The sequence below is a fragment of the Cucurbita pepo genome, chromosome 3, assembly GCF_057944985.1.
Source record: "Cucurbita pepo subsp. pepo isolate OVF chromosome 3, ASM5794498v1, whole genome shotgun sequence".
Lineage (NCBI taxonomy): Eukaryota > Viridiplantae > Streptophyta > Magnoliopsida > Cucurbitales > Cucurbitaceae > Cucurbita > Cucurbita pepo.
In genome coordinates, this window is record NC_141800.1 from 18,324,296 (window position 1) to 18,349,612 (window position 25,317).

General features: G+C 37.8%; 5 protein-coding genes across 8 annotated transcripts; 2 read left to right on the forward strand and 3 right to left on the reverse strand.

Annotated features, from left to right (window-relative positions):
• The first annotated feature begins 591 nt into the window (after positions 1-591).
• LOC111791804 (protein CURVATURE THYLAKOID 1A, chloroplastic) lies at positions 592-3,649 on the forward strand. The gene is made up of 5 exons (XM_023673287.2): positions 592-886; positions 2,339-2,436; positions 2,587-2,694; positions 2,861-2,932; positions 3,362-3,649. Exons 1-5 carry the CDS (start codon positions 739-741, stop codon positions 3,425-3,427), a joined length of 492 nt encoding a protein of 163 aa, XP_023529055.2. The 5' UTR covers positions 592-738; the 3' UTR covers positions 3,428-3,649.
• Positions 3,650-4,215: 566 nt separating this feature from the next.
• Positions 4,216-6,972, forward strand: LOC111790399 (uncharacterized). The gene is made up of 2 exons (XM_023671280.2): positions 4,216-5,119; positions 6,625-6,972. Exon 1 carries the CDS (start codon positions 4,365-4,367, stop codon positions 5,109-5,111), a length of 747 nt encoding a protein of 248 aa, XP_023527048.1. The 5' UTR covers positions 4,216-4,364; the 3' UTR covers positions 5,112-5,119; positions 6,625-6,972.
• Positions 6,973-7,284: 312 nt separating this feature from the next.
• On the reverse strand, positions 7,285-11,575 carry LOC111790397 (BTB/POZ domain-containing protein POB1). The gene is made up of 6 exons (XM_023671279.2): positions 10,968-11,575; positions 10,129-10,254; positions 9,783-9,904; positions 9,599-9,662; positions 9,223-9,502; positions 7,285-8,431 (listed from the first exon to the last, which is right to left on the reverse strand). Exons 1-6 carry the CDS (start codon positions 11,218-11,220, stop codon positions 7,615-7,617), a joined length of 1,662 nt encoding a protein of 553 aa, XP_023527047.1. The 5' UTR covers positions 11,221-11,575; the 3' UTR covers positions 7,285-7,614.
• A 1,692-nt stretch (positions 11,576-13,267) lies between these two features.
• LOC111791193 (phosphatidylinositol 4-phosphate 5-kinase 10) lies at positions 13,268-17,622 on the reverse strand. Of its 4 annotated transcripts, none has more exons than XM_087121986.1 (10): positions 17,431-17,622; positions 16,680-16,742; positions 16,236-16,392; positions 15,958-16,120; positions 15,676-15,786; positions 15,008-15,195; positions 14,766-14,860; positions 14,458-14,557; positions 13,892-14,179; positions 13,268-13,794 (listed from the first exon to the last, which is right to left on the reverse strand). In XM_087121986.1, the coding sequence occupies exons 3-10, from the start codon at positions 16,382-16,384 to the stop codon at positions 13,779-13,781; spliced, it is 1,110 nt and encodes a 369-aa protein (XP_086978112.1). In that variant the 5' UTR covers positions 16,385-16,392; positions 16,680-16,742; positions 17,431-17,622; the 3' UTR covers positions 13,268-13,778. The 4 variants fall into 4 exon arrangements, with proteins under 4 accessions (XP_086978112.1, XP_086978111.1, XP_086978110.1 ...); XM_087121985.1 differs by having other exon boundaries at positions 15,958-16,123; positions 16,705-16,742; positions 17,431-17,619; XM_087121984.1 differs by having other exon boundaries at positions 15,958-16,123; positions 16,653-16,742; positions 17,431-17,619.
• Positions 17,623-18,530: 908 nt separating this feature from the next.
• HWS (Galactose oxidase/kelch repeat superfamily protein) lies at positions 18,531-21,492 on the reverse strand. The gene is made up of 2 exons (XM_023672648.2): positions 20,975-21,492; positions 18,531-19,969 (listed from the first exon to the last, which is right to left on the reverse strand). Exon 2 carries the CDS (start codon positions 19,940-19,942, stop codon positions 18,722-18,724), a length of 1,221 nt encoding a protein of 406 aa, XP_023528416.1. The 5' UTR covers positions 19,943-19,969; positions 20,975-21,492; the 3' UTR covers positions 18,531-18,721.
• Positions 21,493-25,317: the final 3,825 nt, after the last annotated feature.

Sequence of the window (25,317 nt, forward strand, 5' to 3'; positions counted from 1 at the left end):
AACGTCTACCATTACTTATGAACATGCTCGATAATGTGAATGTTTTATTAATTATGTTAAAGTTTAAGGGTGTATTTGAAATTCCCAACTATACTTGCCCGGTAACCTGTCGTATTTGGTGACTAATTTAAAGTTTTGTCCATCTTCTAATATTTTATTTATATAAATTAAAAATTGTATAAAGAACAAAAAGAAAAGTTCTGTGGTTTTTTATTTTAAAAAGAAGTGGGCTTCGTCGAGAAGGTTAGGCCTGTTATAAGTAAATGGGCCTATTCATTGGATCAAGTCGGCCCAAATATAACTTTGAATGGGCTTAATGAGTAGCTCTGTTACAGGTGGAATAAAAGAGGTGAAATAAAAATAAATAAATAAATAACTCAAAATGTTTTATTTTATTATAGAATATATATATATATATATATTTTAAATAAATAGTTGATTTGAGTATAAATATTTATTTGGAGGGGCATACGGCGGGGTGAAAATTAAGTCCTCAAACTAAGGATTTCAGATAGGGAGCCGACCAATCACAACGAATGACATCGCCACGTGTCGATACCAGAGGCCGTCTTCCCAAAATGTGATCACGGATAAGCAAGCCATTTCTGAACATAGAAAATGGCGACAACAAAAAATCTATGCAAAAACCAGTCAGCAGGTCATCGACGGCCATTTGGTTAAGGATTGCTCTCTCTTTCCGGCGCCGATTCGTCGTTTGATCGAACTCTCTGTAAAGAAATGGCAGCCACGGCCTCCCCCACAGCAGCCACCGCCGTTCTGAGACCTTCTCTGACTGCTTTTCAACCCACTCGCCGCTCCGCCTTGCCGCTCCTCCCCCCTCGACTCGGCTCCCCGTCTTTCCCCACTTCTCTCAAATTCTCCTTAGGTAACTTTCTCGTAATATCCCATTAATTTTCTTTGGGGCATTTCGTCGAACATCTTGTAGGACTTGAAAACTACAGTATGTTTAATTTCTGATGTTTCATTTCTCGATTTGCTTTGTTACTTCCGGTATCCTCTTAGTTGATTCTTAACCGGTCGAGCATTTTCATATTGTCATGAAGAAAATTTCCTAGCGAACTGATATTCAACCGAGTAGTTACTGCTCGTTGGGTTTCCAAAATACATTACGTTTCATTTTGTGACCCAGCGGTGAACGGAAGCATACACTGTACCGTCATTGTGTTAGATGTAAAATAGTTAATTGTTGTTCTTGTGATTTGAGCCAGAAGTTCATTTAGTTTTATACTTCATTCAGTTCTCGCAACTCAACTCCTACAAGATTGGACGCGTTGAGTTTGCCGGTAATCCTATTAAGAACCATGACTCTACACAATGGTATGATATTGTCCATTTTGAGCATAAGCCCTCCAGAACAAAAGCCCTCGTACCCGTGGAGATGTATTCCTTACTTATAAACCCATGATCAAAATCTCATAATTAACCAATGTGGGACTCCTCTCCCAACAATCCTCCCCTCGAACAAAGTACACCATAGAGCCTCTCTTGAGGCCTATGGAGCCCTCGAACCGCCTCCCCTAATCGAGGTTCGACTCCTTCTCTAGAGCCCTCAAACAAAATACACCCTTTGTTCTACACTTGAGTCACTTTTGACTACACTTTTGAGGCTCACAATTCCTTTGTTTGACATTTTCGACATTTGAGGATTCTATTGACATGACTAAGTTAAAGTTATGGCTCTGATACCATGTTAGGAATCACAGAACTCCGTATGATGTTGTCCACTTTGAGCATAACCTCTTATGGTTTTGCTTCTGGTTTCCCCAAAAGGCCTTATACTACCGGAGATATATTCCTTACTTATAAACCCATGATCAACTCCTTAATTAGCCGGTGTGAAACTCCTCCCCCAACAATCCTCAACAAATAATGCATTGTACATTGTACCGGGGGAGAAGGGGATTAATGTGCTGTGATTAGCATCGAGAAGTCAGATATGCAAAGTTTTCAAACCTATTTTACGAATCATACATCCATAAATATGCTTACTATCAAGAGAAACCTTTCCATGTTTGAATTTAGAATAAGATCTTTGATGTGCAAATGAATAGCTTTATGCATCAATATCTTAGATTTATGTGGCTTATGAAACATCAGTTCTAGAGAAGATTTATACACAGTTGAGGGAGTTTAGAGCCAATATTTTGTTGGCAGCCTCCCCCATCTTCATAAAAGATTGTTGGAAACGAGGTCTTTAGTTCAAGAGCACTGTTCACTTTTTGTGTAATGAAAATTCTTTTACATTGTTCATTGCTATTCCTGAAATGTGAATTAGATGAACTTTATTGGATTTTCCCAACCTACCATTTGGTGACAGAGTCTCGTAGATCGTCTTTGTTTCAAACCCGAGCCTCATCTTCAGAAGAATCATCTGCTGCTGATGCATCTGAGCTCTTTACAGACTTGAAAGAAAAGGTAGAACCACATGAAACATAGCAACACCGGTTATTGTCATAATTCTGGGATTGTTCTGTTTTATTTCATCATTCATTTTATGGTGTTTCTGTTAGTTATACTGACTCTGTGGATGACTCTAAGATATAATTTCATCCTAATGTTTACTAGTGGGATGCCCTTGAAAACAAATCGACGGTACTCCTCTACGGAGGCGGGGCGATCGTTGCTGTTTGGCTTTCTTCAATTCTTGTTGGTGCAATCAACTCAGTTCCATTGGTATATGATTCCTTCCATCAAACTTTTGCTTCAATATTCACTGACAGGCATCACCGTTGCTACTTGATGCTCTCTTGTTATATCATCTACAAAATATTGCTTTCCAATTTGTTTCTTCCCCTTGTAAAGCCATTTGACACTTACTCTCCGTCCATGTTCTCGTCAGCTTCCAAAGATCCTGGAGTTGGTAGGACTCGGATATACGGGGTGGTTCGTGTACCGATATCTACTCTTCAAGGTAAGTTTAGAAGAGAACTATGATTTGTTTCAAAAAGGTTTGCAATTTGTCATGACTTGAATGAATGCTCGTTGTTTTCTCAAGTTTTACTGTTAGATCCTACATCGGATGGAGAGGGGAACAAATCATTTCTTATAAGGGTGTGAAAACCTCTCCCTAACAGATGCATTTTAAAACGGACAATATCTACTAGCAGTGTGGTCTTCTCCATGAAATTTCAGCATAGTTTCTAAGTTTTGTTTGAGATTAAAAACTTAGAAACTCTAGTTACATGTTTCTAACGAGATGGTCGGGCTGGAATAATCTGTTCTGAAGCATAATTGTATCTCGAGTCCTAAAAAACCATAGAAATTCTAGTTCGTGATTGGCACTGCAACTAGATATGAGCTGAAAAAGTGTTTTTGTATGGTATTTTCCTACCTTCCTCAGTCAAGCAGAAAGGAACTAGCTGATGATATTGAAGTATTGAAGAAGAAGATCGCTGGAACAGAATAAGTAGCACGTGGTCGGGCGCCATGATCGACATGGTTTGTTCCTCTTGTTATCATTTTGTACTTGATTCTCTTTGGTTTAGAAGAGGCAATATAAATCTAAATCATGTAATGTGGAATAGTTTTTGCTTTGATCCCTGTAACTCATGTTCCCTTTCATTGTATGTGTAATAAGATCTGTTAAGTTCATTGCATGGAAAGTGGAAACCAACCCCCCTTTCTCAAATTTACTTCCTTCCTGCTTCACAACAAAAATGGTGAAATTCATTGGTTGGTTCATGTTAGTTTTTTTAGTTTGCTTTCCGCTCATTTTTGGTTAAATGGATATTACCGTCCCTACAATATTATAGTTTCCTGAGATGGATCATGTAACATCCTAAGTTCACCGTTAATAAATATGGTTTGTTTTAGCTCATTATAAATGGTATCAAAGTCAGACACCAGACAATATGAAACGAGGACGTCGAGTCCCCAAGGGATGGATTGTAAGATCCCACGTTGGTTGGAGAGGGGATGAAGTATTTCTTATAAGGGTTGTGGAAATCTCTCCGTTTTAAAACTATGAGGTTGATGGTAGGCTAAAACAGACAACATCGACTAGAGGTGAGATTTTTTTGAAAATTTTAAAAACGCTAATTAGTTAATTTATATATCGAATATAAAATTAAAATTTTATATATAATTAAACCTAAGTTTTAAATATTGTATTTAGTGGATATACAAATTTTTTTAAAAATATGTAAGTTTTAAATGATATTTTATTATTATATAAAAGAGAAAAAGAAAAAGCTACCCAAAGTCGGAAGGGGCCTTGATTTTTCGCGGGCCGTGCTTCATCATTCTTCAAGTGCGTTACTGTGTTTCATGAAAAACCCTAGACTGAGTTTTTAGATTTTATGCTGAAGCTGGTGAGAAAGGGTTAAAGCTTGGAGGTTTGAGAGATGATCCGTTTCGCGAAATTGAAATCTCTGGTGCCATCTGCAGATTCCGGCAGCCACCATTTGCTTCAAAGGTGCTGGGTGAGTGGTACTGCCAAAGGAAAATCAAAAATCAAAGCTGGGCAACAGCTGAAGCGCTCCAAAATAACCATCAAGAAAGGTGGAGCCGCCTCTTCCAAGGGTGGAGGAGGAGGAGGAGGAAGAAAAATCTCTCTCGAACAGGAAAAGCTCTATGACCAATGTCTAAATGCTCCTACGCCTTTGCGGTTCCTGAAGCCCAAAGACAGAGAACGCGAGGCCGAGCGGGAGAAGCTGGGGCTCATCAGCAAAGAGCGCCAGCGCGAGATTGAGATGATGAAGATGGATAAATCGAAATTGGGCGTCTCTGATTCTCCATCGATCATTGGAACTATGGGGTTGGATCTGATAACGCTAGGTGTGGTCGATGCAGATAAGATCCCGAAGTACGAATTGACTGTGGAAGATGGGCGGCGGCTTGCAAAGGAATACAGTCGGGTGTTGATGAGGCGGCACCGTGCAAGGCAGGCAGCTGAATCGACGCTGTTGCGGATGAAGAAAGATGCTATTGAAGCATTGCCAGAGCATTTGAAAGCTGCCGCATTGGTCCCAGATTTGACTCCGTTCCCAGCGAACCGATTCATGGCGACATTGACGCCTCCAATAGAAGGCTATATTGAAAAGATCAACGAAGTAGCGAAGAGGAGTAGCGGGAAAGAGAAGCTTAGATGATCAGAGAGGTCAGGGATTTCTTTTGCTTGTCTTCTAATTTCCTAAACTTATCCAGTGGATTGGCCTCTTTGTTATTCCTATTGAATCAAAATCTGAATGGTGGAGTTATCAGTTAAATACTTATCTTAACGCAGTATGCATTTTGGCGGTTTTCTTGTCTCAAATTCCATGCTTAGTCTGATAGATATTTTTAGGCTTGACTTCTCTCATAGAATTGATTTATGAAGCCTTTACTTGTTTAGGAAACAATTCCAGCATTTTATATGAGGGGAGCTTCTGCCTCCTCAACTGAGGAGTCGCTGCTCCTCACACTCATCTTCTTGGGAAATCTCATGTGCAATTTTTTCATTATGAGGAGGATTTTTGTCATTACCTGGACAAGGAACCAATTTATCTGCTAGATAAATCCAACCCTGTTTTCCCACGATCTTGGCCTGGAATAACTGAAGCGGAAAGGGGATCATTGTTCAGAACTCAAAAACCTGTTATATGAAGTACCTGGCCAAGGAACCAATTTGTCTTCTAGATAAATCTGACCTTGTTTTCCCATGATCTTGGTTTGGAATAACTGAAGCTAGAAGGGGCTCATTGTTGAGAACTCAAAAACATGTTTTATGAAGTACCTGGCTAAGGAGAACCAATTTGTCTTACAGATGGATCCAATCCTATTTTCCCAATATCTTTGGAATAGCTGAAGCTGAAAGTGATTTGTTGTTGAACTCAAGGACATTTTTTATGAATTCCTCTGTAGTTTATATTTCTGGGAAACTCATATAATGCTTTTTAAAATTAAAATAATATAGGAGTATAATTCAAGTTAGGTCTTTTCCTTTGCCTCCCACCATTTGCTTCGAAGTTAAAACAATTACCAAGGTCCCATTATCTCATTAAGCTAGAGCAGGCTCTGCCTGTCCTAGAGAATCTTCATTTTCTTCCTCATAATTACTCGTCTAATTTATGTTGGTTTGTTTTGGTCAGTATCAGAAGTCCACCCGAGAAGCAGGCACTCTGCATAGGTTTCATACCTGAAGGAAACATACAATTTGAACTTTTATAGTGCCTTTGGCTATCACTACATGGAGAAAATATTCCCAGGATGACCAATAGTCAAACTAAGTGAATATGCTGACATTTTACCTTATTTTTCATAAGTATGCAAATTTGAATATGAAGTGTTGCAGTTGTCTATCAGAATTGGTGTATGTTTAGGGTTTAGGGTTTAGGGCTTAGATTTATACCAAAGAATTGGTGTATGTGTTCTGGTTGCTTAATGTTTTCTAGCTTTGATGATTCTCCATAGGTTATGTTTATACTATTTGATAAAATCTCTGCCTTTCTGGTTTTCCTTATGGCCTTATGTTTATCTGTTTCAGTTTTCTTCTGTCATCTACTATTTCACTCTGGGAATCTTGAGATGTGATAATAATATTTGGTTGTTCGAGGTTGATAACCGATGAAATTTATGGTTGCTTATCGCTTTGGTATTAATCTTGTTTTTCGTTGATTCTATTAGATTACAATTGGAGCAGTAGATGAAAACCAAGTTTGTGGTTGCATTTCCAGAAAGCCACGAAGCATTGGATGCCTGGTACAATAAAATCTCCCGAGTTTTTGACTCCTGCAACTTCAAGGCTCTTTGATCCAAATTCTTGAAGAAAGATGCTTCCTTTATTGTTATTAATTTTTTGGGGGTTTTGGTTTTATGTTTCTGGACCGATTTCGAAGGCTTTACGTAGAAATAAGTTTTAAAAATATCACAATTTGGAAAATATTTGTAGTAGTAGCTGTTGACTATTGTCGGACAAATTGTTTGGAAAATAACTTTAAAATGGTAATATTACCTGTTTCTTTGTTTACTGTATAGGTAAAAGGGAGGAAAACTAACACGTCTTCAACACATGATGAAGACATAATTTCAATAACCAAATGAATGATTTGTTTCTTAGTGCAGTGAACCAACTTCTGGTAGAATGATCCATGATAACATTCCTACCAGAAGTTCTGTTCTAACATGCCTGATCCATGATTTCATCCATGATACTTTCCAAATATATAATATTCATATTTAACATTTTTTAACAGTGGATAAAATCAGGCATGTCAAACTTAACCACTGTTCTAGAAAACAGCTCATGCCATTGTCGTAGTAGTAATAACAATAAAAACAGAAGGATCAGGTTTCTAAGGCTACGAAATTCATTTCAAAGATCCAAGGATACCAGAAGTCCAGGTTACAAATGTTGAGATGTTGAGTAGTATGGAGAAGGAAAGTAAAGCAATATCCAGAGAGATTTTGGTATATAGCATACTTGAGATCGGGGTATTTAGTAATAAAATGGCTTTACTATTGCATGGTCTTCGTCGAGTAGAGGGAAGGACAAATGGGGAGAGGAGAAGAAAAGACATACCAAGATTAGATGTTAGACAACCTATACCATAGAGAAATTGAGAATAGAATACCATTCGATGCTTCAGAGATAGAGACAGAACAGGATGTTGCCGATCAGGGCCTGATGGTAAGTTCAGCTCTAAGATGGAGGACTCCATTAATGAAGTAGAGACTATCTTCGGCCATGAAAGACGTCCATGGTATTGCAAATAAGTTTCTATAGCCAACTGCCTTTCCTCCCGTGAACGTGTAATTGCCCTTATATTTGCTTACAAACTCTTCTGTTGGCTTTGATCTTGCAGCAAATTCATAGTCAACTGCAAAAGAAACCGACCCTTTTTCCTGCATTCCCAAGAAAAGCCCAAAACAATGAAATGAGCTCTGCTGATCCATGTTGCAATGAGCCGAAAGGAAAAACCCTTGTCCACCCAAGTGGAATGCCTGAGAATACACTCTCCCCGACGGGAACAAATTTGTGCACTCTTCCCGCTTTAGGTCCAGGTATACAACACACTGCTGCCGAGGACGATCAAACTCAACAACCTTCACTGGACGATATTTGTATGCTCTCTCGATGAAGAAGCGGCGGTTTGTCGAAGCCGACTCGTCAGCAGCTAAGATTCTCTGCCGGTGAGGAGCCTCTGCCTTAAAGAAAAGGGCCTCAAGCACGAGTTTGCAAGCAACATCATGGTCGAAGTCATTGCAGGTCAGAACTTTCTTAAGCTTTCGACAAGTCATAAAGGGGAATCGAATATAACGAGCAAGTCGAGCCCCCAACACCTCTCGCCTCTCCTCCAACTTTGGATACTGAGTTCTAGCCCATTTCAGGATGAAGTCGTATACTGCATCCTCTGATGCAACCTGAAGATCGTCACTTGATAATATTGCCTCCACTCCTGCAAGGGGCAAATCCATAACCTCCTCCTGGAACCTGGTCAAATGCGAGAAGCCTAGTTGAGAAATAGCTTCCCTTCCGGGAAAAGAAAAATTTTAAAAGCATAAATGATAGATGAAGAAACAATTAGACTCCAAATCCACCATCACAAACATAATCTTAATCTCTAACTTGATGGTTCTCAAAGAAGCAATCAAATCATATTTCTCACCAAATTCTTAACCTAACTAAATCTTTCGGTTCATGATCTAACGTCAAGATGCAGCAGTGGATAAATTTCTAACGTGTCTTTTGCAGAACTAATCATGTCTCTATGCAAGTGGAGAGAGTCGAATGACTTGCAATGCAAAATTAAACGTATTTCGGGCAATTTTCTTGCAAATTAAGATGAACTTCTTAGTGAGGCGAGAACAAAATATAAAGGATCCAAAAATGAGGACAAAGCATTAATTGAAGAAAACACGCCACTAACCACAAAATGGACATCAAACTTCCAACCGCACAGATAAAGTAGAAATAATTGGAATATTCAACGCCATTCATCAAACTTTTCAAAACCAAAGTTGAGACTGAAGGCCCAACATCTAGCACAACCACATACTACCAAAATTTAGGACCCAGTGAACATTTTTCCACGGTTACAATTATATTGAGAAACATATGTTTCCTTCCAAAGGGAATAATGGCCTTAAGTAGAATCCTTCAAATTGACATTCCACCTAAACTCCCCTTCCCCACCACAAACAGAGGTTAAAAATTGGAAATGAAATGAAAAATAATGGAAAATGAGAAGATTATGGCATAACTCGAGAGAATCAGAAATTTACTTGGTAATGTCCTTGTAGCGAAGAGCAAGATACTGCTTTGCTGCATCAGTCAATGGTTGGACTGCTTCAGCCATTAAGACACTGGATGGAAGCTCAAGGTACAACAATGCAGAATCAGGTGTCATGGGCAGGTTTCGTAAAAGTCTGCTGCAATACCTCATGCATGAAGCAACCTCAAATTTGTCTGCAGCCATAAGCACATCGAGCAAAGCTGAAGCAGTGCTACAGGATAGGGTATTACTATACATAAAATTCAGCAACTCCATTAGGGCTGCTTCCTCTGTTTGATAGAAGGGATAAAAACATATTATAAGCAGTGTGGTCAGTAACAAAGAACAAGATATACAGACGAGACGATGAAAGTTTGTACTTGTACCTGAGGCATTGATTCGTAAGGTCACATTCCGTTGTTCAGACTCCCTCATCCCATTAGAGAACAGCTAAACAGGAAAGTATTTCTTAGATAAGAAAGGACTTATGGAGGACAGTTCCCACAAGAATATAACAGCAGAAGAATCTATATATTTTTTTTTATATTATAAGTACATATTTGCTATTACCTTGTAGAAAAAAGGACTTTTGGCAGCCAAAATTGGAGAGCTGATGTGCAACGTTTTAACTTTAATAACAGTTGAACAATCCATCCCCCAGCTTGACTCATCAACATTTGCAGCTTCATCACCTGCAGTACATGAAAACTTTTTTTAAGACATCTTATTCTAGTAATTCAACAATTTCAAATAGGAAGTCAACTCCATTTCAATGATAGTGACAATTTTGTTTAGATACAAAAAAAAAAACACCAGGATTTGAACCACAGAAGAAAAAATGCAAGAAAACTCATTTGGAGTTAGGCAACCAAAATAATGCCAATAAGTTGGCTTCCTTGTCTGTATTGTCTATTACCTGAATGCAACTCCTCAATCATTTGTGCAGGTTCATCATCTAGATTGTCACAAGGTATGGCATCATCCATATCAGGTTGGCTTCCATTTAAAACTTGCTCCTCGGGGCATCCATTTAGATCAACAACTGCAATGAAAGTTGATCATAAGGAAACGAGGTTTGAATAAAAAGAGGAACAAAATGCATAGTGAATACGCACAAAAGGCCACATATAACAATATCCACGTGCAATGAATGACAAAGTAATATAAAACTAATAGACACAGAGGGAAAAAACATGCTAAATAAAGAAACTAGCTTGGTCAACAGATCAGTTCTATCAAAACAACAGAAGGGTCAACCAGATCAATTCCTATGAAGTAAAACAATAGTTTCGTTTTCAGTATCAGACAATCATCGAACAAAGAAGTTATAATAACAAAACAACTCAGAAAAGGATTCCTCTTCGACAAAATAACATCCGTTGCGGATGTGTATCATTCGTTGCAGTGGCAGCCGTTCTCTATTATACATACCCGTAAAATTTTAAAATTCAGCGTTGCTGAGTTCTCATAGTTTTAATAAAACAAAAAACCCACTATGTTCCATTTCCTATTTCACCTTGTAAACTGAGGCTTCCCATCATGTTTTTTCTTTTGCAATCATCACACATATTACTCCACTTCCTGTAACTATCTCGCCTAATAGAGATTTATATCTCCGTTTCCCAAATAATAAATAAAAAATTTCAATGGTTCCAAGTTTTGTCTTTCGTCAACGCCAACGATCAAACAGAGGCAAATTCCCGGGGAGGAAATCAAAAAAGGAAGAATAAGAGGAAAATTAGAACCAAAATTTACCGTTTTCCTTCTTGCAATCCTCTCTCCGTCTCTTCCGTCGAGCCCAATCGAGGATGCTAGTACATCCCGCAGAATCGAGACGGGACTCAGCCGGTTCTCCCATAATCTCAATCCGAAGCAACCGATCGGAGAAATTACTGTCGTTAAAAGCGAATCCAAAATCCGCGTCGGACGATGAAGCACAAGAGGCACGCGAATAATCTGAATCCATCCCGGGCGTCGGGTCCAAGATATCCGAATTCAAATCCTTCATCCCTCCACCCCACCTCAAAGAAGCCAGCAAGAAAACCCTAAATCTCCCGAATGAACCTAAACGCAAGAAACAATTCGAAGCCCTAAAGATCGAAGTGGCTACATTTCAGTTGGAAGAACGATACTGAGAATGAGCCCATCGGCCCTGGAGAAAAAAAATAAATGTAAAAAAGAGAGATGAAGAGAGAAGCAGAAGAAGTAAAGCGGTGACGGGGCGCCTGCGAGGAGGAGTTGGATTTATTTGTTTGGTTACGGGAATAGAGGCGCCCCTATCAATTCCCGACCCTAAAGAGGGTTGGATTTATCAAAATTGCTTGACCCGTCCCTCACCCGCTGTCCCAATTCATTCTGGGACTACTCCCTCTCCCTTCTCTTTACGAACCCTTTCATTATTTATATTACCCCTTTTTCTTTCAATTATTCCATTTTTCCAACTCTTTCATTTCTTCATCCATTTATTTATTTTTTTTTATTTCGTACCCTAATTCTACTTTACAACCCAACAAAATAAATAAATAAGTAAATATTGGGTAGGAAAATGGGCCGGACGGCCCAACCCGTCTATTGTACGGCCCATACTCACTATGGCCCAACCCGTCTACTCACGATGGCCCAATCCGTCTACTCACGATGGCCCAATCCGTCTATTGGACGGCCCAAGTATGGTGGTTCGGCCTAATTAAGCAATGAATGAGACAAATAATTAAATTTGTACCAATTATAAATTGATATCTTATATCTTTATTAATTAATTTAGTAATTCGAGAGCTACAATATATCATCAAAAGCTCAATAATCTAAAGAACTTTAGAGTTTAAAACAAATAGAAACGGTACAATTTCTAAAATATTAGGATGCTCTTAAAACTCTTGAAAATCAAAACTTCCTGTAACACTAGAAGACTTAAAACTCAACCATGGTCGCTTGGAAGATTGAAGACCTCGAATCCTTTAAAGATTTAACTTCGAGAATAAATGTTTCAACCCTGGAGTGAAGCATATGAATACAAAGCAACACAATTCAAGCTCAATCCACAAAAAGAAAACTACTTATATTACGTGCAAAAGTACATTTGCAAATATATATATATATATATATATATATATATATATATATATATATATATATAATTTAAATACGAAATAAAAATTTGTTTAGAATGTATATTTGTTCCCTTGTTTGGTCTTTCCTTCCATGACTTTCCATGGTTGAAATTTAATTTATTTACTTTTATACCAATTTTAAATTTAGACTTTTTAAAGTATTTTTTTGTCGAAATTGGGAAAATTGAATAATTGAATGTTACCATCTTCTCGATTAAATTTAATTTATTTTTAACAAGTATAGTTTATAAAGCCTATGAAACTATAAAGATGGTACTCTATTAAAACAAACCGTAAAAGAGTAGCTTTTTAATCACACTCATGCATAACTTAAACATTTCAAAAGTGGCATCTTACTAAACTATATGATAACATGAAACCCTTTTCAAAAGAGAAAAAAACTCAGAGTTTTAAAGAAAAAATTGATTGATAGATAGATATAGAAAGATAAAAGAAAGAACATAAGAGGAGCTCCCTTCAATTCAATAAAGGAAAGGAGAAGGTAAGAACAGCTCCGGGCGCATGCAAACCTTTGGAAGGTGCGGCGCCTAAGCGCTAGCGCGGCACCCCACAGGCATCCATGAACTCGCAGCACTTCCTTTCACCTTCTTCCCCCCCTCTCTTTGAATCAAAGGGAGCTCCATCGCCGCCTCTCCGCTCCGCCGCCATCACCAGAGGTGGAAGTAATGCACAAAGAGTCAGTCCCTGGTACACCCTTATATAGAGAGGGTAATGGGAGGAAGAAAGGTGGTATTAATGGAGACGGGTACGCCAAATCTGGGGCATGGATCTTCTCTTCATTAGAGAAAGAGAGTCAATGGTGGGGCAGAGCATCTTATTAGCCACATACCATTTGTGGAGAAGCCTTTTTAGCAACGGTTAGAATTCTGTGCAAACAGCTAGGTTTGATCGAGCAGAATTAATAAGAAACAGATCGAGAGGTAATTATAGAAAGTTGAAAAGTGAGCACTGATTTCCACATTTCTCACTGCTCCTTGATTGATTGATTAATTTTTCCCTTATAAACAACAAATGGGGTTATCTCCTTCTCTCTAATAACCCTCTTTTACGTAAATTTTCAATCACATTTCATCTGTGCTCCTCACTTTCCTCATGAAAATGAATACAAAACAAGGCCAAAACAGCCATGAAGTAAAGAAATCTCAGGCAACAACACAACAATTAAACGTTTTTACTATAAAATCTAGCATGAACCAAAAGATAACGCCAGACCCATTTCTAAAAATAATCTCTCTCGGTCTTCCTGCAACAATGGGGCGCATCATCTTCATTTTCAGCTGTAGCAAATGCATTTGTCTCTGCTAACAATCTCCTCTCCTACCTGAGCCACGAGGCCTTCCTATTATACATTATGATTGGCGAATCATGATGTGGGCAAGGAACAAACATAACTTTTTGTTGATTTCTCCCCACTGGGTTGACTTGACATGGATCATCAGTAGTCAAAACTCCTGTAAAGTGAGCATACAAGATGTGTTTAAGAATATGAGTATGGTTTGCCAGTTTCTTTAGAACAACAAGTAAAGGAGTAGTGCTACAGAAACTCACCAGTTTTTGTTTGATTCTCTTGCTAGAAATACTTTGCCAAGAAAATCCTGGAAACGAGAAGAATATACTTTGGGATTCACGGCTGAGATTGACTTTGAATCATATTGTATCGATTTGTAAGCATGCTCCAGACGCTTTATCACATTGTAATTCTGGAAAATGTCTATTATTCCAAAGTATAGCAATACATTGTAGCACTCTGGCACCCTGACCCTGCTTGATGAAGAAACAATCCCCATCTCGTTCCTTGGCGTCCGGACTGCACTAGCAGGAAGCCTTGCACCAAACCTGAGACCAAGTGTTCAACAGCTCCTTATAGTTCATATACTGTTTTTGTTTATGATTCATCAGAGGGAAGTTGTTTAAACAGACAATGATTGGCATGTATTATACATTTAAACTGGAAAGCAGACCATGTCTAGCTCAAAATAAGCCGGTCCGGCTAAAATTCAGTTCAGCTTGCGAGTTTCATATTCACCAAATGACATCCAGAATTCTAGGTCGCAAAATAGATGAACAGAAACAAAATCTGGTTCCATGAAGAGCTAAAGATTGATGGTGCATACCTGCCATTACGTTTAAGAATGTCAGCAACAGTCGAGTCTGCACCCTCATGTACCAGAACGGTCCTTGTTCCAGAAATAGAATTTCTCCTGTCTACTGGGCCTGAATTGAACCATGGAAAGTTATGTTCCGTTCACAAACTCTTTTTCAGCTTAAATGCTAAACAAATGATGATTTAGCAGAATTCAGACGGCATTACATATTGTCTTTATTTCCTTCCTCTACCTTCTGCATGGCAGTCTACACCATCAAATGCGTATGCAATCAAAATGTGTGCATTCAAACATGAAAAAATAAGGGAGAGAGTCACCTTGACGCGAGGAGGCTTCTATATGTACACCAAGCAAAAGACTATAGTCCATGATGCCTTCAGCCTCCAAAAACTCACAATCATACTTGAGTTGCCTGAAGAACAAAAGATGGACAAGAACACTCTTAAAACTTTGCCACAGGGAAGGGATTGAAATGTGATGAGAAGATGGGATGAATTTATATAAATATGAGAAATCATCCTAAAGCATTTTGGAAAGCATTAGAGAGCAATGGACTTACGACAATATCTTGTTACGGAGTGAAGGTTCAAGGTAAAAGTAGAAATCGAGATCTATATCCTTATATATTATCTCCTCATGGACTACCACTTTATTAAAATTTCGACCTCTCGATGACCCTTTGAGATCATATCGCCGATGCAAGTGCAAGTCTGATCGCAATACGTTAGACATGACTGCAAAATAAACCTGTGAAAACGAAAAACCATTAAACAAGCATGAAATCATGCAAAAAAAAAAAGAATAATCAAAGCCATGTTCTCAATTTTCAAATTACTCGGAATAATCTTTCAGGAAGTATCACATTATGCTTTAGTTCAAATGAAAACTACAACTTTTGAAATAGGGTCTTTCAGGATATTGAAAAGTTCACACATAATCTCTACAATCTATGAATTGCACTCTTCCAGATGAACTTCATCAAAGGTTAGAAAAAGCCATTCTATGGGAGGTCATATAGCAGAAGTCCTCATTTTTTAATTCCAACAGAAACAGTAAGACCATAAGCTCATGAGACAGGACCTAAATACATATCTCTAACATATTATAAGGGGAGAGAAACCAATATGTATTACAGAACTTACATTAAACAGGGGAATCTAAAATTATAAACTTTGCAGGAGTAGACTTTTGTAAACGATAAGATACTAAGGTTACTGAAATTTTCACCTTAATACCTCCGATTGGTCTCAATACATGCAGTCCATATAACGTGGTCAACAATGAAAACCCATGTTTTATTAGATGTCGATAGTACTTTGGAAGCATCTCCCTGAGAACCTGAGATCACGTGTTGAGCTGAAGTAAGATCTCAACGCACACTCTAAATTCGATATACAGAGTATAAAGTTAAACAGCTTTTTTCAGGTATAAATTTCTGTTTTCATTTTATCTGTTAAGCAAGCAGTCATTCTCTGGTATAAGTAATGTTTCGCAGGGTGATAACCTTACCTTGACTTCAGATTTTCGTAGAGTTTTTATCACAAATCGGTCGTCATTTGACAGAAATATCATGTTGCCAATTCTTCCTGGTGCAGAGACCTCTCTTAGGGTCTCATCAGCACAAATCGACATCATATAGTCGCCATAGTCTATTTTCTCTAGCTCTAGAATGCTTCTGAATGAAAAAAGAAACACAGAACATAAAAATAGTCAGATTTCAGCTTCATCTAGCTTTAGGATTACTGGGTTTTGTTAAAGCTTTAAGATTGATTTTGAGCGTGGAGAACCTGAAAACCGAAGGACAATAATCTTTCCACTCGAAGTCAGTATATGAGCCCTCAGGAAGACGTATATTATTTTTCTTGGTATATTGAATCCAATTATTTTTAGTGGTTTTGAAGTCCTGTGGTGAGAGCTCCTCTCTCCCCATTGCCATGAACTACCCTGCAATAGAGAGATCTTGTTCAAATACAAACAAAACCAATAGAAACTTGGATACGATAATCAAAGCAATCACTCTTAAGCAGCCTAAATGGTCAAAACATAAGAGATTTTGGTATTAACAAATTCGTCTAGTTGAGAATCTTTCCAAAACCTGCAATGTTGGAAACTTTCAGAAATGGTGTTCAAAATCATCCCATTGGTACTAGCTTGCTTGGTAGTAAGACTTGAAATCAAGCACATGGTATCTTAAATTATACTACCTATCTCTATATAGCAATTTTCGAAACCTGATCAATGTCCAAAGTCCCTTGCCTGATCCAGAAATCGTTGAATTTCCAGGTTGATTTCAACTAGAATCGGACAAAAAAAGAAGAAAAAAACAATGTCAGATGTCAGCTAGTGACAAATCCTTCGAACTCCAGGATCTTCATAAAAGGCATTCTAAAGAAACGTTAGATTTACATAAACATACAGGAAAAAAAATGATAGAACGAGTTTTTTTTTTTTTGTGCATCCATGTTATTGACTCTGCATACAACCGAGATGGGTGACATGACAAAACATCAATGCATTCTCCCATGGCATCGGTTTGAATTTACTTCTTTTGTCCTCTACGATATTTACAGGTACTTTTGGCCTAAAAGAAGCCTTACACAGATTTAACCAGCTAGCTCTCTAAAGTTGAGATCATCTTCACTATTTTATTGTCTACGAATTTAAAAACATCGATTCCGGGTCATCTTATGGGAGGTTGTTTCCTCAAAATGTGAGCAACCATAGCCAGAATAGCTGTGGGGGATCTTCATTGCTGCCCCCAAACTGCTCTGATGTACTCGGAACTTTACAGATACAGGTCCCGAGATAAAAATGATCAACAGAAGTGAAAGATGCAATTTCAAATGGACGAGAGAACCAAAATGCAAAATGATTTTGACCGTCAATCAACCAAACCATTCGCAAAATTTAAACCAGATCAATCCACCAACAACATCGAAAACAAAAACATAAAAAGAGGGGAGAATAATCGGAAAGCATCACCTTAGTCAGAAGAAGAATCGGTGGATAGGTGGAGAAATTGAGGGAGCCATGGAAGGAGGAGAGAAAGAAGAAAATGGGAGGAGAGGGATAATGTTGGTTTTGGTTGAAATGGTTAGAGGGGGTTTGATCGGGAGATGTGGGATTGAAGGATGTGTCAGAAATGGAGGTTAGAGGCGATTGAATTGCAGGGGAAATTTCAGTTTTTGGCGCCACATTTAGTTGTGGAAATGTGGCATTGGGTATTCCAACCAACCTCCTAATTTTAGGAACTCTACACTAATCAAATCTCCATTGCCCCCTTTGACTACACTAATCAAATCTCCTTCCTATCAACTCACAAATTAAAGCGCTATAAACATATATTCCATTATTATAATTTAATTTAACATGATTTAATGTTTCAGCCCCACAAGTAGATATTATCCGTTTTAGCCCGTTACGTATCTCTGTCAGTCTTACAATGGTATAAGGATTGTTTTGTTTCCCTCTCCAACCAACGTGGGATCTCACAATGGTATCAGACGAGTTTTAAAATCGTGAGACTGACGATGATACGTAGTGGGTCAAAACGGACAATATCTACTAACGGTGGGCTTGGACCGTTACAAATGGTATGTCTAAGTAAGGCTAGACTTTCTCCATAATATACGATTTAGGGACCGGTTCCTATTTCCGAGAAAACAAAAAATAATATAGCTATCAGTTTGGGGCAGTCTCATTTTGTGATACTGTCTCTATCCCAAGCACCTGCTAAAAGGCATTCAAGCAAGAAGTGACTTTAACAATGGCAGACCAATAATAGAAATGTGAGCCAAACGAAGTTCTTCGCCCCACCATTGCTTCTAATACCCAAATTGTAACAACCTCATCTCTCCCCTGCACCAATCTAATGCTTCCCTACAAAGCCTTTTCAAACCCACCCGAACGAGTTATCGATAAGATGGATAGGCAAAGTTCGAGAGAGTGCTAACAGAGACTGATCCATATAAGTGAAGATTTAAAGTATAAAGTAAGTTCAAACAACAGTGGCAAGAGAAGAGAGGAATCAGCAGATTTGAACAAGTCCCAGAGATTGTAAGCAGTTTTAGTTGAGTATAGTATTTTCCTATGTAAAGAATTCTATTCTCATTCATGAATAATGCATATGCATGCAGCTTTTATCTGCAGTTACATGTATATACTCCTTCCTTGCAATGTAGATTGTGCAACAGATAAAGCAAATACAAACAAAATCAACCAAATTTCAGCTCATAACAACACACAAATCCAGCTGTGAGAAGAAACGAGACTCTCAGGGATTGATCTCGAGCCTTGGTTCGAAGCAAAAGCCTGTGAAAAGCTGGAGCGGGAATCTCTTTGTCACCGGGCACTTCTGCGACCATCTCCATTGTTTTAGATTCATGTCGAAAGTAAGTAAAGCTGGAGCTCCATAGCTCTGGATATAAATAAGTTCATCAGTGCCACAGCTCGCAAAAACATCGTCGAATTCCCCGAATCCCTGGAAGAACTTATGTGGCATGCGTGCGATTTCTCGCCATTCCTTCCCGCAAAGAATCCAAATTCCAATCCCCTTAATAATGTCGGGCCTATCCTGTCTACCAATCCCTCCGACCATGACCAGCTTCTGCTTAAGGTTCATCAATCGACCACAAGTGAGAGAACAGGGAGCTGGAATAAAGCTTCTTATCAACAGACCATGAGAAGAATGGTTGGAAATATTATAAGAAACAAGACCGTGGCGGTTATCAGGCGCCCCACCCCCGGTTGAATAGATCAAAAAGTAAAGAACTCCGTCGCAAATCACACTCTCGTCGCCACCTCTCCACCCCGACAAGACTTCAGTCAAGGAGGTAACCCACATCATTGTTTCTGAATCATATATATGAATTGATATATCCCATTGAAAGAAGTTTCCAGGAACTTGCTTAGATTTCACAACCGAGATTGTATAGTTGTGAAAAACCCTGTTTACGGAGATTGCAAGTGCACTATAATCAGAGAACATCGATCCCAACGGCTCCGGTAATTTCATTGAGCATTTCGTAATAGGATTGCAGACATGTAACTCATTTCGACTGTCGTTGTCCATGAAGCAAACCAAGCCACATGACGAGGCAATAAAACAATTTGACTTGTCGATGCAGGGGAGATCGATCGCATACCACTTTCTAAGAACCGGATCATAGGCATAGCCAATAGGCTCATCAGAGCTCGTAAACATGAAATACCAAGGCTTTTGTGATATGATATGTGAGACATTCCACAAAAACCTCCTCGAACTAACTATATCATGCCATCTTTTGCACACAGAACCAGCTCGGAAAATGCTTGCTATTGGTAGATACGACAGAATACGTTCCAACAAGTCATCGGGCAGGATTGACTCCACAGAAACTGCTACTACAGCCTCTTTGCCTCCTTCGTTTGTGAAATCCAAGTAAGAATCAAAATCTTCAAGATCCCTTGACATGTCATTGTGGCAATGCCTAATCCACGACGTTTGTCCCTCCATAACGAAGAGTGGTCAAAAAATGAAGAACTGATCACAGGAATCAAATTATAAGAAGATGCAGCCGGAATAATAAGCTGATCAGACTATTCTGAATTGAAACGAGCACGACATAAAACATATCCTTCCAACAAAACATGTCGGGAAAAATGTACATATGGTCAAGACTAAAACATATAGTCAGCTACATAGCATTGCTAATCACTATAGTTTCAATAACATAAACAAACGCCACAACCTTAAACTAATAACATCACCATCTAAATCAGATAACATATCCTGTATTCAAGAATCCGATGTGGGTTAATAAGTGGAAACAGTACAGACATTTGTAGCTGCTTTATTGAAGAAAGGATCCTTCCCCGACAACTAGAGGCCATACACAAGAAACAAAGGTGTTTTAAAACCACACATAAGGGCAAAGGGGGATAAAACCAGAACCCAAAAAACGACATTATGCACAAATCCACAGGAGAGCATGGCAGACAGAGTAGCAGACAGCAACAAAAGAGGGGACACTGTTCATGAGTACAATATTGTTTCAAAAAATATGCATAAGCATTTAAGCATCTCAGAAGCCAAATTCCAAAGAGGGAAACTAACTGCCACAACAAACATAAGAAATGTAAATCTCCTAATCATCGCTGCAAAGAGTAATGGAAAACATTTTAAAAGGAAGCTTTCCAAAAGAAGTTCCAGTCCACATTAACTCAACAGAAATTTATGCCTTCTCCAAAGGGAAAGAGGAAAAAAACCCCATCTTAACCTTTTAAGCTCAACCCCGACAGAGAAATTGCAAATTAGAACCAAGGCCAAGTGGTGAGTAGAGAGTGAAGCACACAAGAAGATGTACCGATCAATCAGCAAGCCATAGCCATAGCCATAGCCATAGCCATAGCCATATCCATATCCATCAGGAAATGAGGAGATACAGTGATTAAAACAAAACCCAGATCGAGAAAATACAAAGCAAGAAGAAAAGAATCACAAAAACTGAAAATTAGGCCGAGATGGCAAGAACCCATATGAACAAACCTTGAAAAAGGGCACCCGGAGAGGCAGCTGAAAATGGGGTAGCGCTAGATTCGATGGAGAAGCCTCAGATGCAGGTGGAGTAGCGAAAAAGAAGGGAAGAAGAGAGGAAGGAAGCAACCCCTTTATCATTCAAGCAGTGAAATGGGCAAAGAACAAAAATTAGTGTGAAATGGGGGGAAGGGATACAAAGGGTTGCTAGATTCGGCAGCCAAGAATCAGAGAGGGAGCATCGTAGAGAGAGAGAGAGAGAAAGGAGGTGAAAACAAGAGCGAAAAAGGGGGTGAGGAGTGAGGGTGTGTTGTTGTTGTTGTTGTTGTTGTTGGTTGTATAGGTTTTGCCTCACCTTTTCCTTAATTTATCTCTCTTTCCCACTTTCGTTTTCTTTTTAGATATAAGAAAAACGACAGCCGAGAAGGGGAATGGGAAGGCGGTTTTTGTTTTAGCGGCTTTACAGAGAAAGAGAGAGAAGAGGAGAGGATAGAGGCGCGTGGGGATATAGATAGAGCCAGAGAAGGGCCTTGTGCTTCATCAATCCACACCTGTTCTCCAAGCAATCGGTAGATTTTAACCACGGATCTTTCCTTCTTCTCCTTATTATTTAATATATATTTTTATGACATTTTGTCACACTCTTAAATGCCCAAACTAGCTTCTTACTGGGCTTCTCATCACCCTCTAAATTCAACGCTCTTCATCTCTCTCTCTTCAAGTTATGGAATAATAATGATCTTGACCTTCAATATCCAACTTAGCTTTATGAATGTTTTCAAATGGCCTATGATGTTCTAAACCCAGATACTTTCAACTTTCGTGCATTCGGGAGGTCACATCTTTAAAAATTACGAATCTCTCGAACCAATGAAAATGTATTTTTAATTGTAAATCTGTGATCAACCCCTTAAATTTAGAGTTTTTAAGATCAAGCCGCTTGTTTTTTTTATCCATTTATATCGTTTCGTGATTTTAGTTTACGGGTGTATATAATATATATGAACTCAATTACAATTTAAATTTCCAACCTCTTTTTTTATTTAGCAACTTTTAGAGACCTAACAAATGGGTGCATTTTTCTCCTAACCAAATCATTAATCATGAAATCTTATGGTTAGGTATAGCAATCTCCACACGTAGGATGTTTTTAAATGTTTGTTTAGATCTAATTTATTAACGTGAGTGGCTTAGTTGAGTGGACACAAACCTCTAATCTTAATTTTATATTTTTCATTAAAAGTTGTCACCATAATTAATATAATTTTAATCGCGAACATTCATCTTATTTATTTTGGTCCATTTAAAGCTAAAGAAAGAGGAACATAGGCTATTTGAGATTCCACGTCCGTCAAGGGAAACGAAGTATTTGTTCTAAAAATGTGAAAACCTCCTCTATAAAACTAACGACAATGCATAATAAATTAAAACAGACAATATTTATTAACGATATATTTAAATAGTTACAAGCTACAAAATATTCTTAGAGATATCCGATCTCAAAATTGATATTAGGATGGTTTTACACCTTATAATAAGCATAATTGGCAATAAGAACAAAAGAGATACACTAATCAAAGTCTCCGAATTGGGTTTTTTTGTGCACTAAGAAACATTTTTTAAAATAAAAAAAAAAAGTTATAATTTTTTATTCATGAGCAAATGAGCATTAGGAAGAAGTGAAAAGCGAATTTTGGGTTAGTGGATGAAGCACTTTGGACGTGGACTCCCCCTTTAACTCCCTCATTTCTCACTTCCAATAAAAAATATGTACGGAATTCGCTTTTACGTCTTTCATACGATTGAGTTGAATTGAATTGTAACATTATTTTTAAATGGGTCGACCTCTTTCTCCTTTCTGAAACTCTTTTACTCGACGGTAAAAAATAAGAATGATCCTATTTAAACATTCGGGAAAGTCGCTAATGTACTCTCCCTTCACTGTAAAAGATCAACACTAAAGATTTCTTCTCATTCACCCACGGACTTTACGCAATCAATCGGATAGATATCTCTTCAACACAACATAGGCCATCCTTGTAGGTATATTTTTAAATTAAATTGAATTGATATTATTAAAGGAAGGTAAAGTAAGTAAATTTGAGAATTTAAATTGCTAAAATAGGTAAAAGGGTAAAGAAGGTGGGGTCCAGGCAGCAATGGGTGGTGGCATGATAATATAAATGTAGGTAAACATAACACAGAAAAAGCCAATGGAGAAAGTACAGTAAAAAGCAAAGGGAGCAGCACAAAGCAGCAAACACACATGGTTTAAAGCCAAAGAAGGAAAATAAAATAAAATTTTACTTTTTTAACTTTTCAAACTTACAGATAAAATGCTTACAAAGAATCCTATGTTCCCCCTTCTTTTTTACCCACCATACTCTTTCAATTTTACTAAAACTTACCTAGTTTCATCTTAAAATTAACTGGCAATAAAATGAGTAATTTTTTTAAATGTATGGAATCCTCGACAACCAACGTCGTTAATTTGTTAAGCAATAAAATAAACCCATAACCTAAACACCTTTTAATAATTGAATGGAACATAAAGTTTGTATAATAAAATACAAAGGAAATCACAATCACCCTTCAATTTTCCTTCTCTTTGAAGCATGCATTAAAGTTTTTTATTTTTTATTTTTAACTCTTTATGAGTCTGAGTGGAGTGTGACACCTATCTATTTAAAATGACTTTTTAAATATTTAAAAATACAATAAAGTTTCTCTTTTTAATTTTTAATTTGGTATTAAAAGGATAAATATATTATTTATATTGTATTTTTGGTTAATTCATTTATGGTTTGTAATATGTTAATACGAGCATGATTTAATTTTTACAATGCTATATTGTATAGTAAAATATTTTTATAGAGTTAAAAAAAATTAAACATAAAATAAAAAATGATGAAGGGAATTAGGGGATGGATGACCCTAACCAATGGGATAAATTAAAGAGATGGAGGCAGTAAAACTAGGGCACGTGATTGTACTTTTGACAGTTGACGACTCTTTCTTCTTCTTTTCTTCTTCTTCTTTTCTTCTTCTTCTTCTTCTTCTTCTTCGTGGTCGTCAGATTCCATGACGGATCATCACAGCGACATCGTGGCGTCCATGTTCATCGTCATTGTTGATCCACCAAAAACAGAATGCTCCAGACAGAGCCGCTGCCGACGGAATGGCAAAGTCGGCGCGAAATCCGCAGATTGCAATCGGACACAGCTAGCGCCAAGCTGTTTTGTCAGATTTATATTTGCTGTAGCAGCGATCCCACGACCTGTTATTAATTCGCCCATCGCCGATTACAGAAGTTGACGTCCATATCTGATTTTGAAGTCTGGTCACCAATCTGTTCGTCGTCGCCATCAATCAATCGTGTCGATTCGGCGATTGGATTTAATTTCAAGCCTGCCTGCCTGCCTGCCTGCCTACCTACCTACTAATCCTAGGGCTTCTTCCAGGAATTCATTGGTTCGTTCACTTTTTTCTGATTTTGGTTTGAAAAATTACATTCAATTCGATGCCAATCATCCATTCTGTTCTTCGATTTGTAAAGGTTGGATAGGGATTTGATGTTGATGATGAGAATCTTTTCCACAAATGTTAGAATTTCCAAATATCAAAGATTATGCATGCAAAAATCACACAAAAATTAATTGTCCTTAGAACATATCCATTTCCGTTTGTTTTGAAGGAATCCTCCAGCCATTTCTTCGGCTTTAATTATTACATTTCTTTTTTTTGTCTTGCGGTAAAGGTGAATTTATTTGCAGGAACTAGAAATCTTCCGCCAGTAAATACATGTTTGTATGTTTATAATTAATTTTCATACATTTTATGAGCCTTTATTATTGATGTTAGGAGGAGTTCTTTACTGGGATGATCATACGTTCCTAATAAGAAATACATTTTTCCTCAAATGTATTTCCCTCGAAATGAGGCCTATTGGATAAATAAAAGCAAACTAGTAAGAGTTTATGCTAAAAGTAGATAATATCATTTCATGATTACAGCATGATATTAGAATCATATTCTTCACTTAATCATTCAATAAAATCTTAAAGCGTTGAACAAATAAGTTATGAGCCTCGAACAAAGAGGGTACTTATTCCGAGCTCCCTAAGCCTCAAGATTCTTTTATTTAGGCCTCGAGTAAAGAGTGTACAAATAAGTTGCCATCAAATATTCTTTCATTATTTTTTATTCAAGATATGTAGAATCACTCCAGCTCACCAATAATTTATGGAACAAAAATATTAGAACCATGCTGCTTTTAAATTCGCGATCAATTCCAGATGAAACATGTTGTTAAGGGTGAAGAAAATTTTTAATTCAACTAAAAAGTGAAGTTTTAA